Source organism: Cuculus canorus, chromosome 1, assembly GCF_017976375.1.
Source record: "Cuculus canorus isolate bCucCan1 chromosome 1, bCucCan1.pri, whole genome shotgun sequence".
NCBI lineage: Eukaryota > Metazoa > Chordata > Aves > Cuculiformes > Cuculidae > Cuculus > Cuculus canorus.
The window spans coordinates 195,101,239-195,115,451 of record NC_071401.1 but is presented as its reverse complement, the minus strand read 5'-3'; the positions used below and the strand labels follow the sequence as shown (position 1 = coordinate 195,115,451).

Genomic DNA, 14,213 nt, shown 5'->3' with positions numbered 1-14,213 from the left:
TTATATTTGCTTTTGACCCTACTGATGTTTATATTAATTAGCATGTAAATATATAAATTTAGGAAAAGGTGAACAACTGCCTTATCCTGTCAGTGACCTGAATAAGCTAAAGTAGAAAATCTGCAATGTGTTGAAGGTAGTATGGTGTGATATTTGAGCTTGGCATTCTATAATCCTTTCTGAAAAGAATCTGATATACCAATATGTGTTCTGTATATTTTAGCTGTACTTCTGGAGTTCACTGTATTTAAAGTAGGATTGTAAAAATTAAGTTAATTTTTGTTGCTTTATAGGCATGTCTCTGCTCTGATGCAAATTTGAAATGCAAAGTGGTAAAATGGTGGTTTATTTGCTTTTTCTGTACATTAGAATAACCCTGCCACCTTCACAAAAAAATGAAAATGGAAATAATACAGTATAAAGTGATGCCTTTGTTTATATCTCAAAAGCCATCTTTTTGTCCCTGCTCCTATACTAATCCTGATTTGCAATACTGTAGTTTGAAGTGTTATAGTGTTTATGGAGAAGCAAAGCTTGTATATGATAGAAATTACAGGTATTTCTTTAGAAGCATTAAAAAAGAAACACTAAGCCACTGTCATCGATATTCTGTTAAAACTATTATATTTGGACTTTAAAGTATCACGCTACAAGGCTGAAGTCAGTTGGGCATAATGATCAAACTAGTAATTGCTCTAGTCACGTTTTTCCTCTCCTTGCCTTTGACGTGTCCATAAAATATTGGGCTAGCTTGAAAGTTGTAGGTTAAGTGCAGTGAATTAGGGGCTATTTTCAGATAGTGTATAATCTAGCTTTGGCTTCATGGGAGCTGCTAGCTGACAAAACCTGGGCCTTTTTGTAGGTTGTTCAAAAATGAGTACTAGTCATGGTAAAATGGAGAAAAAGATGGGATAATTGTAGTGTGCCTTTTCAAAACAGCCCACAGTAAAGCCAAAAGTCTTTCAAATTCATTGAAATACAGTTTTGTTTTGACTCTGATTTTCAGGACCTAAATACTTTGTACAGTACGTGCTTAAAATGATGAATTTAAGACCATTGATGATAGACTGCTTTTCTAGCTTTCGGCCCTCAGACCACTAAGAACAACACTACTGGTTATATAAAGTGGAACGCGTTCTACCCTAATAGTTGTTTACTACTGTGTAATTACAGAAGATAGGAGCAGAGCTTGATTAATTTGTAATTTTTGAAGAAAGATCTGAAAATCCTTGTGAATACTGTGTGTGGCTAAATTAGACTCAAATCACTGTGATCAACCTTGTTTTCCAATCTGTTATCCCCCTGGGAGAAAGAGGGAGTGGCAGAAATGCCATCTTGTGGTTTAGTTTTTTAATTTAAAGCATTTTTTGCCAGACAGCTAAAACACGTGTAACATGCATGGAACTATGGAAGTTTCTCCCGACTTTATGAAACTTAGTATTATAGGTTGCTTTTCTGTTATAAGGTACATCTGTCCTCCTTCTAGATTCTCTTAGGCAAGTGGGAAGAGTACATATTTTGAAAAAATATTTTAAGGCTTTAAAAATTGCCTGCTCAAAGTAATACAAGTTCAGTAGGAGACCATTCTACATTTTATGCTTTATGCAGTCTTCTGTTTGGTGTTCTCCAGTATGTCTAACACACTTGGGTCTCACTGAAGTCAATGAAAACCATTGACAAGAGTTCGTCATGCACGTGAGACTAAGTTTGGAGGGAGCATGGAAAGTTCAGTGAGTCCTGCAAGCAGTTTTTGATGGTAAAGCAAAAAATCCACTCTATTGCAGGCCAATTATGTATTTACGTATATTAAAGAAGAAAACAAACTCTTGCTGTTACTTATCCCATTAAACTACTTAAATAATTCATATTGCTGTTGCAGGCATCAGAGCAATTAAAAAAATATTGGCCCAAAATAAAATAAGAAAATATTTTGTTTTAGCCTTGCAATGTCTCTGTTTTTCTCTCCCTCACATCCAGTCTGTCTTTAAGCTTTACTCACTGCTTTTTTTTGTCTGGGATCATTTCACTGTCATCCATGCATGTTGAGATTTTTGTTTATAAAGCAATAATACTCATGAAATGTGACTGGTTTATGCTGTTGCGCTTTTACATGCAAATCAGATATACTACTGCAATTATAAAGCCCTTGTACAGGGTCACATTACTTCAGTTTTTGTTATCATTTCAGAAACAAGGTAAATAATGTTTTTAACATTTTTCCCCTTTTCTTTTCCTTATAGGTAACACCAACCTTCAGACCAAAACAGGGAGTATCACAGTAGGTAGGTTCTATCTTCCCTCTGAGATAAGTCTTTCTCACTCTTCCCTTCTCCTTTCTAAAAGGTAAATATTCACAGGGAATTAAAGAGGAGGTGATGCCCGGTAGATGTTTCTGTCCTCTTTTCTTTTAAGGAGTAGCACTGATAGCTGTGTAGCAGAAGGAGATCCTTTCCAAGCCTGACTGTCAACCTTTTGCAGCTGGACAAGGCACTCTGCCTCGCTTTTGGTATCACAGTACCCACTGGTCTTTGCATATCTTAGACTGACTCCAGATGTCGTCTTTTAGATTGAGATGGGGTAAAAAGACAGGAAAAGACTAAATGCTCATCAAATGCAATCGTTTTACCTTTAACCTTTTTCTCTATCTTACCTTTGATATCTTTAATTATGATTATTATTTGATATCATTAATTAATGATTTGGTTTAAGTTGGGAGGGACCTTAAAGATCATCTAATTCCAACCCCCCTTGCCATGGGTAGGGAGACCTCCCACAAGATCAGGCTGCTCAATGCCCCATCCGACCTAGCCTTGAACACTTCCAGGGATGGGACATCCACAACTTCCCTGGGCAACCTGTTCCAGTGCCTCACCACTCTCATTGTGAAGAACTATTACACTAATCATCAGTATAATCTTATAGTACATCAACATAAAAGTGAGAAACTCAAATTCTGGTTATTTCCATGACAGAAAATTGAAGTAATAGAATTGTAGACAATGCTGAGTATCTCTTGAATGTACATTGAAGGATTTCCCTTTTGGTGAACAAATTTAGTTACAGGCCCAAATCTCACAGACTTCTGTTAGTGGTAGTAACCGTAGTCACTCAGTAAGAATTGTTCAGGGACAGTCTGTACTGTTACAACTCTTTTTATGTTTCTGAGTGATCTATATTAATATTCCTGGAAAATGAATGCAATACACATTCTTACGAGTTAGTCATTAAACCACAGAATTAAGTTAAGTTGGCTAGTCTGTTTTTCCTTCTGTTAAATAAACTCTTAGAACACGAAGAGTGTTTAAATAAAGGTTTCTTAACACTCGAGGTAGCTTTTTCCATCAACAGATGATGATTATTTTCCTTAACTAACCAAGTTCAGCTTAAACATTAAGACACATCTTACAGTTGAATAAACTGTGTTTTTCAGATTTAAATTCTGAAAGCACTTGTTAGACACAGCCTTTTCCTAAAGACCATTAAACAGCCTTTAGATTTGTACAGGCGTTTACAAAGGCAAATGACTTCTAAGATCCAGTGGCTTAGCTCTAAAAGCTTATAAAAGAAAGTATAAAGTTATAAGTGAAAGATTTTTGTGTATGAAAAATTCACACCACACGACAGTTTGTTGGTTTATCAGAGACTTGACAGGGATTTGCTGATAGAAATAGGAAGAACAACTCAGATCTTCTAACTTCCCTGGCTGGGTTTTCATGCAGACATATAGTTACTTATTTCACTGGAGGCAGAATTTTATCAGTTAACTGAAAAAAGTGCACTCATATCTAGATATTGGGGATGTATCCTTAGCTTTTGAGAGTTTTATTTACAAGTCAAACTAAAATGTAGTTGAGTGTGCTGGATTTTTTTCAAAATATTTTGGGGAAAATAGAAGTAACTGTATCGACAGTTTCTTATTCTTAGAACTAGATTGATCAGATTGCAAGAGTCCTCAGAACATTGAAGAACTACAGAATGTTTGAGATTGAAAAGGACTTCTGGAGGTCATCTTGACCAGACCCTCTGCTTAAGCAGTCTCTTGTCTCCGACGTCTTGCTCAAAGCCTTGCCAACCTTGAAATTTCTTATGTCTTTATCTTGTGGCCTTGAAAACATCCAGGGATGCAGACTGTACAGCCTCTCTGGGCAAACTGTTCCACTGCTTCATTGTCCTCAGAATGAAAAATATTTTCCTTCTATCCAGATCAAAATTATTTTATTTTTTTATTTAAGCTTATGTCTGTTGTCTATCATGCTGTCATCATGCCCTAGGAGCCTGGCTTTGTCTTCTCAATCACCTCCTTGGAGATACTGGGAGGCTGCTGTCAGGTCCTGAAGCAGTCCTTTCTCCAGGCTGAGCAAGCTGCCATCCCTCAGCCTCTCCCGATGGGGAAGGTGTTCCATGTCCTGACTGCTTTTCTGCTGAATTCACTTCATTTTATTGATGTCTCCCTTTGCTGGGGAGCCCCAACACTGGATGCTGTGTTATAGGTGTGGTCTAGTGAGTGCTGAGTAGAGTGAGATAATCCCTTCCCTTGATACGCACTGGCCGTGCTCCAGTTAATACTGCCAAGGATACTGTTGGACGACGTTTCTTCCAGGGCACACTACTGGCTCATGTTCAGTCCTGCTAGAATTTCTCTCTCAATGTTACTGGTATGCTCTGATTATGTATTCTTTGCTGCCAAGCCAAATTTTCCCCTACCAGCTCAAAAAAAAAGTTGTTTGTCCTTAGTGGTTTAGTTATGTTTAACCCAGTTATGCATTGAAGAAGTGATTCTTCTTCATTTGATATAGTCAGAAATGATAAAGCTTATGGTGGTTGCTTTTTTTCAGAGGGAAGGAAATGACCAGTTTATGGGCAGCAGGCACTTGTTCTGGCAAGGAAAACTCTTTCATATTCCGCACTAGATGACCTAAAGGCTTCAGTTATTTGCTCTGATGTTCATTGTCTTAAATTGACTGAAACCTCCAATTAAGAATGCTTCAACTTTCTCACAACCAATTTGAGTATTGTTCTGAAATGAAAGTGAACTAAGGTATCCGAGATCCTCCGTTGTGATGAGCGTTGTCATAAGGCAATTTCCTAGTACTGAGACAAGACACTAGATTTTTATTTTAAGAAGAAAATAAATTATAGAAAACAATTACGACACTTAAAACAGTTTTGGATAACTGAAAAATGAAACAATAAGCAACTTAGTGTATTTAGAAGTAATGCTGCATCTGTGAGTTTTGTCTTGAAGATTCAGTTTTTCAATATGTAATCTAGATTGTTTTTAAATTAAAAACTTCACTTCTGAATTCAATTAAAAGCATTTTCTGTACGTCATAAAGTACAGCTCTTTAAGCAATTTAAAAAATAACACCCATGCCCATGCTTGTCTCTTAACAGCAATTAGTTCTGTTGATCTAGTCATTGCCATATGCTTGAAGTGTGTTAGTGTCCTGGCTCTCATTTTGAGCGTCCTTCATTTTCTAACCTTGTGTTTCAGAACCTGACCTTCTGTGTTCTGCTGATGGCACACCTGTAACGTTTTTTTCCTATTGTTCCCATATTTTCTTCCACACCATCTTGTACTAAGGGTGATGCTTGCCAGGCAGGTTGGAATCAGCTGCTTTTTCTAATCCCTTGGATGTCAGATTATGAGAAATGAAAGTTTTTTAAAAAATAATCAGTTTACTATGAGTTAATATCTACTGAGTTGCTACTTAGCTTTATTGTCAGTCTGTTCCCATCTCCCTCTTCCCTCTCTTTGTGTCCTTTGGAATGTAGATTATATAGTGTTCTGGACAGAGCTTATGTCCTGGAGGAGCTTCTTAAAATTGAAGCATACAGAAAAAGTAGCTGCTGCCTGAGAACAGTAGGGGTTTCCTTGCAGCTTAAAAGAATAAACTTTTTTGCTTCTGTACATGTTCTATTAGCAATAAACAATTCTGGAGATGTTACGTCACGTATGATTTATAGCATCTCATATAGGCGCTGATGTTTCTGGATGTTACAGTAGTATAAAAGTTTATATTGGTCTGGGAGCAGATAAGGTACATACTCTTGGTAAGATATATATTTTACAGTTGTAGAATGTATATCTTGCCACTGTTGTCAATACCTGTTTATTTGTAGCAGAAAAATGGGGGACTACACCACCCATTTTATCCACAAATGGTTACTTCTGTTCCAATATAGAGCTAGCCACTCTACATTCCAGACAGCAGAAATATAACTAGACATCCAAGTATGATCCAATTCTAATAACTTCTAACAGTCAGTATTTTCCTACAGATATGATGTCTGGAAGCCTTTCATAGGATGCCACAAGTGGAAAAATAATTGATTTTTCTGAAAAACTGTTTCCTTCTCTCACTAGTTGGAGTGTACTGAAAGCTCTTGGTGGTTGAATCCAAAATATTCTCTTATGTCCTATCACTGTTATTTAATATACATTAGGTATGTTCTAAGAAGTGCAGTATCCTATAAATATCAGGCTTGTTCATTATATTTCAAACATGTTTCTCACATCTGCCACTCTTAATCTACAGAAATTTGGCTAATGGAGATAAAATTTACATCAAGAGAACAAATCTGCAAGTCTTGAGTCTGTGCAGAGTTAGACCTGTATTTGTCATTCTTTGAAAAAAGTTGCTGTGATATGAAAGAACTCTGTTTTATGCATATTAAAATACAGGGCAGTGTTTAGTATTGTAGACTACTATTTATTTATTACATCTGGAATGTTACGTTGTAATGTCAGCTGCAGTGTTTGCTGCTGGGATTCTTGGTGGTTTTGAAACTTTGCTGTATTTTCTTCTGGAAGAAACTTCCGTTTATTGATGTGCCCTGGGAGCCAAAATCTGGGAAGTCATCCTTCCCAAAGCAATGTTCTGCTTTCCCTCAAGCTGGTTTTTGTGTTGTTTTTTGTTTGTTTGTTTGTTTGCTTTGAAGTTAAGTCTTTGGCTTGGTGAGCCTATGCCTAGTGCCCTCTTCTTGCATCCTTTATTCTGTTTATGCCTTCTGCAAATGAATTCCACTCTTTAAACACAATCCACTATTTAAAAGAAACTAGAGTTCTTTTTATAATGCATATACCTATATAAGTATGTATAAAATCGAAAATCTAGAAAGGAGCTCTCTGTTTAGTCTCAAATGAGGCTAATAGATTTGCAAAAGGCATCTTTCCACCATGAAGAATCTTGCAGGAGCTGCTTTTACATTTGAAGAGTTGGAAGAGGAAGGATTCACCTAACAAGTGCTGGTTCCTTTAAAGCACCATCAGCTGGTGGCAGTGTACAGACTGTTAGCAGTTGTTCTCCCTGGAGTGGGTTGCTGTCCTGTCACAGGAGATGACTTTATTCATAGAGCTGATAAAAGAACTATTTGCATGTTTTGTTTAAAGCAGAAGAATCAGAGGCTGGATATTTCCTATATCTGTTGCCAACAAAATCTCTGTGAAGGTTGTGTGGAGTGTCAGTGATTACTGTTTATAAATTGGATCTGGAATATCTGCAAAAATAGCTTTTACTGAAAATGTTGATTTATTGCTGCAACAAAATTAATTTTAAAAGATTCATATCAAATTTTCCTGTTTCAATGACTTTCATTTTCAAGCTTATGAACACTTCAAAATGTTACCAATAAAATGTCTGGTTGTGACTTACTCATGCAAACCTTTTTTTCCCACTTCATTAATTTTGGTTAATAAAGAGTGTGTTTCTTTTCCTTCAGATATGGAACAGAACTTTTTTAACACAATGTACTGAGATGGGAAAAATGTTCCCATCCAATTCTAGTCATTATTATTTTCTTGTTAGTCAAAGACAGTCTCAGTTTCTCAGCCAGTTGAATATAGATTAGCTACTTTTTTTTAAAAAAAAATACTTTACTCCAAATAAAACAATTTTAGCTGCTGGATAATAATCCTTTTCTATATTCTTACTTTTGTGTGTGATACACGGATCTTCTACATCTGTGCTTGAGATCTGGCATCAGAAAAGCTCTAGATGAGTGTATTTCTAGCTAAATCTGTAGGGCAAGCTTAAGGCATTAATGCTAGACATCCTTATTATGATTAATTAGCTTCATTCTCTTAAATGTTTTTACTTTTTAGAGTGGAAGTTCCATTCAGGTTTGATTTTGTTATTGTTGCTAGTTCTGAAAGTTTGACTGTCTCTATACACTTCAGAAACTAAAAAAAGTCTCTATCAGTATTTCAAGGTTTCTTACCAATGCTTTCATTCCTAGCAGCATATCTAAAAAGATATTCACTCACTGCCTTTTGCTCACATACATATGCAATTTTTTAATGCTTCTTTAAAGTTACTTCATAATTTCTTTGCAATTTTTATTAGCTGTAGGTCTGTTAAGTAGTTCAAAAGTTAACTCTTAGGACTTCACTGTAGCATTGTGGAAAATGGTGTACTTAAAATTGGAACACATTGCACGTAATTAAAAACTACTTCTCAGGTATACAATTAGGGCTTCTTGAGATCTTTTTACAAATAGCCTTCCTGAGAAAGTCTCATTATCATAAATTTCTGCTAATAGCGTATGGAAGGAAACGTAGATGTCACTATTCTGAGGCAAAACCCAAATGCTATTTTCCTATGTATATATCAAAGTTTTAGTTAAAATTCAGTTGTAGTGAATCAGACTTTCTGTGAAGTGCAATAATACAGTTTGTGTGCATAACAAGATGTTATAATGCACAACTGCTTGTTGTTTGACTGAGGTAGCTTTACTGAGTGGGGTTCTCCATGGGCAAAGTCTGATCAAATGAACTCTTTTGGAAAATAAAATAGATGTTAGTGCTCAAAGTTTGCACTTGATCTTTGCACAAAGTTTAATACGTCCTTGCAGAAAGAGGGGAGTGTCACTGGGGCCTTGTGGATGCTACATACCCAGTAACAACTGTAGGGCTATGGACTCAGGACCTACTAGTATGTGCTGCAATTCTGGACTGGGGAGATAAAGTTTGCTCAGAAACCTGTTTTTCGAAGACAAGTTTGACGTGCAATAAATGAATGTAAGATACTTTTGAAATACAGAACTGTTAACAAAATCAGTTAAAAGTACAAAGACAAATTCTAGCAAATTTTTATTTTAAAAGAGTGAATGATACACAAGTTCTTTTCTTTTCTTTTTATTTTTCAGATGCATCAGATGGAAGTCTAAAGGCTTCTACACATCATGGATCAATAGATGTTTATGTCAGTCAATTAAGAAAAGTGGATCTGAAATCCCAGAAAGGTTGGCAAACCAAATGAAGTAATTTTTGTGGCAGCTTTTGATGTAAAAGAAAAGGGGCTATGGGTTTTGGGCGTTTTTTATCTGTAGATGAGTTTGTGATTGCTGGTTATCTACATTCGTTTTTACCTCATTATTAGAAAATGTGTATCAACACTTATCATACAGTAAACTCTGTAGGGGACAACAATACCTAAAATGGATTATAGCTTTTTCTAATTTTTCGATACTTTGCTTTTTCATGGCAACTACCCAGCAGATTTCTGCAGAGCTGACTTGAATTACACTTTGAATTACTTTAGCTTGAGCATAGTTTACTCCATGGCATCAATATATGTATGTGCACAGCCATCATGCACTTCTGTTTCTTTTTCCTGCCCTTTCCTGGTGAAATGTCCTATTAAAGAAATTGAAAGGCAGAAGAGCAGAGATGAGCAGGCTTGCCTTGCCTTTCTTCCTTTTTTTTGTCTCCTGATTACTTACTAGAATTTCACTTCTTAGTTAAAAGCTCACTCCTAAAGTGTTATTCATAGTTTTACAAAATCATATATTCAGAATGGCAAATAGCAAAGTCATGAGTACATCTTGTTAGTGCTAATTTTGCAAAAAAAACCTGCAGCATTTCTATGCTTGACTTTAACATCATGGTAGACACTTCAGGTGGTTTAAATGAACATAGTGTTTGGTACCCTTTTCTCATTGTCTGTAAGACAATGCCTGTACCCTATTAAAACCTAACAGTTAACTCAGAGAGGCAATAAAGGAGATGCCATTCTTCACTACAAGCTATCCTAATTCCATTGGTGTAAAGAAATTTGTCTTATTTCCTAGTTACCTTTTGAGTTGCTTAGTACTAAGTTACATCTCTTTGCATTAGTAGCAAAGAGAAATGTACTTAATAAAAGCTAATGAATGTTATTTTCAAAACAATGTCTGATATCTCTTCTGGCAGTGTAGTTTAGTAAAGGCAAAGTTGATTAAGTTCTGTTTTTGTTTGCCCTGTAAATTCAGAGTAACTGCTGACAGCTGCAGCATAGAAAATGTCCCATCCGTGATAAATTAACTGCATGTGTGTTGGATTTTATGAGTCACATCATTGAGCAACTCTCCAGGGAGGACTAAAAGATGAAAACCTTTTTCCTTTCTTATCCTAAGGCTTTTATGTATCCAGTAAAATTTGGGTCTAAATTATACTGACAGTTATTTGTTCATCAAGACCGTGACAGGCAAGTGATTCTGCTGAATTTAAATTGCATAGCTAAGGTTGCTTCCTGACTGCTACTTAATTGTTATGATACCAGGTTTGTTATGTTCTGCTTCAACTTTTGGGCTGTATTTAAAGAAAATTTTTAGTGTTTTTCTAAAACAAATATTGGAATTGGGCAGAGTTGAAGGAGCATGTATAAAGTATATTCTGAATTTTGGTAGGTTTTTGTTTTAATGTGTAGGATATGGCTTCCAAGCATTATGACTGAGTAATTCCAAATATGATTAAAGAGTACAAGTTGGAGGCCCAGCGTCTGCCTTCAGTCTGTTGCATAGAAGCATATATTTAGGGGAAGTAGAAGTCAGAATTCCTGTTTTTAATTACAAAGGTAGAATTATTTGGGCCACCAAAGCTCTTCTTTTGCTTGTAGTTTATGTTTTAATGATAACTAGTCTAAACTGGTTAGTCACTTTTGAGATTGCATCTCTTCAAGGATGTGAACAGCTGTCCCTGTGCGGTAGAGCAAAGACAACTGTTAGCATTAGCAGTATGTGAGTAGCCTCTCATTGTTCCAGAGGAGCAATTCTTTCATGATGCACTGTGCAGTGGCTGGATTAGTAATTAAATCCGATCTCATGTCCTTGCCCAGGACAGGAAATATGCAACTAGAAGATAAAGCTAAAGTTACAATACTTGTGAGATCTATTAGATTTGCTTCCTTTAATCATTCCTGTAATAAGCTCCTATATCAAGAGCCATTGGTAGCAGTATATGTTAATATTAATTTCAGTGTCTGCCAGGGAAATGCTGTGACATACATTCTATATGTGACTTACAGTATTCTGGCTACTATAAATGGCGATACCTTCATTTATCCTTTCAAAGAAAAAAAAAAAAAAAAAAGAGGTTACCCCAACCCTAATGATTTGATTAAAGTTAGCTAAGTAATTGCCTGTTTCATGCTTTGATATCAGTGTTAAGCTAACTAGCTTTCATTTAAATCTATACCAGGTTCAATTACAGTCAAGGTACCTGCCTCTCTCAAAGCCTATTTACAGTTGTCTGGAAGAAAAGTAGATGTGAGCTCAGAGATCCAGTTAAAAGAAACAGAGAGCGCCTCCAAAGATGATCGTGTAACTATAAGTGGTAAGGCTTACTAATCTTGGCTTCCAATAAATGTCTGTCTGGCTTTAGTGAAAGTCATCTACATTGCCTTATGAGTTTATTGCTCTTGGCTTCTTCTCATTTCATCTGTTTTAGGTTCAAATGTTTGCTTGTGCCATTGTACTCCCCGTGTTACTAGATTACTTCTTCATTTTATTTGGCAAATGATTAGTGAGTGCAAACAACTGCCTCTCTAACAAAAGCCTTAGGGCTGAATTCATCATCAGCATTATTTCAGTGAATTTGCGAGAGGTAATCCAAGGCTGAATTTGACCCATTGCTTTGTTGGCTTAAACAGACATGTATCATAAATTTCCAGGGAATGTCTATTAAAAATATAATGAAAAGTTTTCTCTATCTGTCTTTGTCAGGTGGGAGGAAGAAGGTATATGGCATTTTGTAAATATTCAATGTAAACTTAAAACAGTGTGGGAGAGACTGAGAAATGGTGCATGAGAGATAGCTAGGAGAAGAACATAAGAAGCTGGAGCATGGGGGAATAAGAGAGTACATGAAAAGGTGTCTGCAATTACTGAAAGCATTCTTCTAATGCACTTAAAATTGAACTTGGGAATCCCAAGTCTTGCTGTTTCCTGCTTTAGAAAACAATTGTACTATTCATTGTCAGGATATGAATTTCTCTCCTCTCCAGATATGTCAATCTAGAAGTTAAGACTGTTGCTATTACCAATTACTCAGTTTGCTCAAGAGGAAACATTAATGTAACGTGTCTGAAGGCTCCAGCTTTGTTTTTGAACGTATTATGTCGGTATGACCTGATATGATAGCAGATTGAGCGGGGCTTTGAGTTTTTATTTGGTTTTAAACGTAAGAAAATGTAAGATGGTAATCTCAAGGTCAGGAAACATTAGATGTGTATGTACATAGTTTTAATGTGCAGCCTGCTTATAGTACTGTATAGGGACATCTCTTCCTGCCTTGAACAGTAACTAGCATTTGCATTTTCTAGTGTTTATTAAATACAATTTCTTTAAAAAACATGGTTAGAAGGTCTTGGGCTAGAAACCTGTGGAGGAACCCCAGATTCTAGCAAGGCTCTATGGAGTGAATCACCACAGCAGTAAAACAACATATTTCCCAAGTGAGTGAGGACCAGCGGCCTGTCAATCATCCTGTTATTCTGGCAACATTGAGGATAAGAAGGGTGTTTCAAATATACACAGCTGAATGGCTTCTCTGGTTTAACAGTCCAGTCAGTGTTTATGTAGGACAGTCATCGCTGAAGCGGATGCAATTTTTCAACCCACCATTCTGTGTGGAAATGATCTTGGCAGTTGAGGCCAAAAGCAGCACTGATTAGTTAACCCTAATATACGTATCCCAAAGGCATGGAAATAAGCAAGAATTGTGCAGAAGCAACAGCATTAGGCCAGTGATTATCAGTTGTTTAAAGAGGCTGTTTTAAAAAGCATTGCACAACAAATTTGTTAAACATGGATCTAAATTGATCATAACACAGGTGAATGAAAAATAGACCCTGGAATGGGTTTTCTGCAGGATAAAATTCAGCTAAACCAGTGCTTCAGCATGGCAAGGAAGATGTTTATTGCTTTTCCTTTTCACCTTATCACATGGGGACAGTATATTCTTTCTGCAGACCAAGCACTTTGTACCCTCATTCTCGATGATCTCTTCTTAAAGTTGATATTTGAGATTTTTTTTCTGTACAAGTAAATTCTGAAATATTTAAAAATAGTTTAATATTGCTTCTATATCATGAAAATGTTAGTGTTAGGTACAGCTATCTGGCTGCTGCAACTAAAGAAATTTAAAAATCAGGAGAGAAAAATGGGATTTTGCCAAGTGGGGAAAAAACTCTAAATCACAAAAGCATGGCAATTTAGATTTTTATGCTTCTGTGCTCAAAGGTTAGTTTAAAAATAGATTGTTTTTCAGAATCTGTCCAGTTCTCATGTGGATAACACAGGGGCTGGCTGCTTTCAGAAAGCTTTACTTGCCTTGGGGAATATTGTGAGAGATGTTAGAAAGGAGGCTTTCCAGTGGGAAGACAGGGTAGAGTTCTGGGATTTGGTAAATGTACACCTCGTCTATGACCTGGTCTAAGACAGCCTTCCCTACTGCTGTTCCAGCAGCTATGATGTACATCATTGTCTTGCTTCATGGCTCCCATTTCCAGGCTAAGTGACAAGTTAGTACACTGCAGTCCCATGAGCAGTCACATCCAGGGGTCTGCAAGACAGCCAAGAAATGGAGCAGGATATAGTCAAAGCAAGGAGATAAAAGCCTGGAATGAGTGCTCTACAGGCAGAGTGATGAGAATGTCAAAAGCTGTTTTATCCTTCTAGGAAAGGAAAGGAACTAGAGAGCAATGCCAGGGAGTTTACTCTTTAGAGTGGTTTGTGAGGATAAGGAATCTGTTTTCATTGACATCAGTAGGCACTCTAGTATGTATGGTGTAGTGAAATCTGTTATAAAACCTGTTTTTTCATGCTAAACACTTGTCCAGCTTCCATCTGTGACAGTGTTTGACTGGCTGTCTAGTTTGAGAGTGCTTGAGTAACTCCAGTAATTTCTGATGCTGATTATGTCAAGGCATTCTTTTCCTGGGAAAGAGGGGAAG

General features: G+C 36.5%; 1 protein-coding gene across 2 annotated transcripts in view; it reads left to right on the top strand.

Annotated features, from left to right (window-relative positions):
- The window catches only part of FAM185A (family with sequence similarity 185 member A), a 39,448-nt gene that overhangs the window by 17,008 nt on the left and 8,227 nt on the right, over positions 1–14,213 (top strand). For both annotated transcript variants that reach the window (XR_008448210.1, XM_009561389.2), the window contains exons 5-7: positions 2,241–2,282; positions 9,148–9,243; positions 11,459–11,593. Coding sequence is in view for 1 of the 2 variants with exons in the window: in XM_009561389.2 (XP_009559684.2) it covers positions 2,241–2,282; positions 9,148–9,243; positions 11,459–11,593 (273 nt within the window). In the remaining variant the exon portion in view is untranslated. The remainder of the gene's footprint in view (positions 1–2,240; positions 2,283–9,147; positions 9,244–11,458; positions 11,594–14,213) is intronic.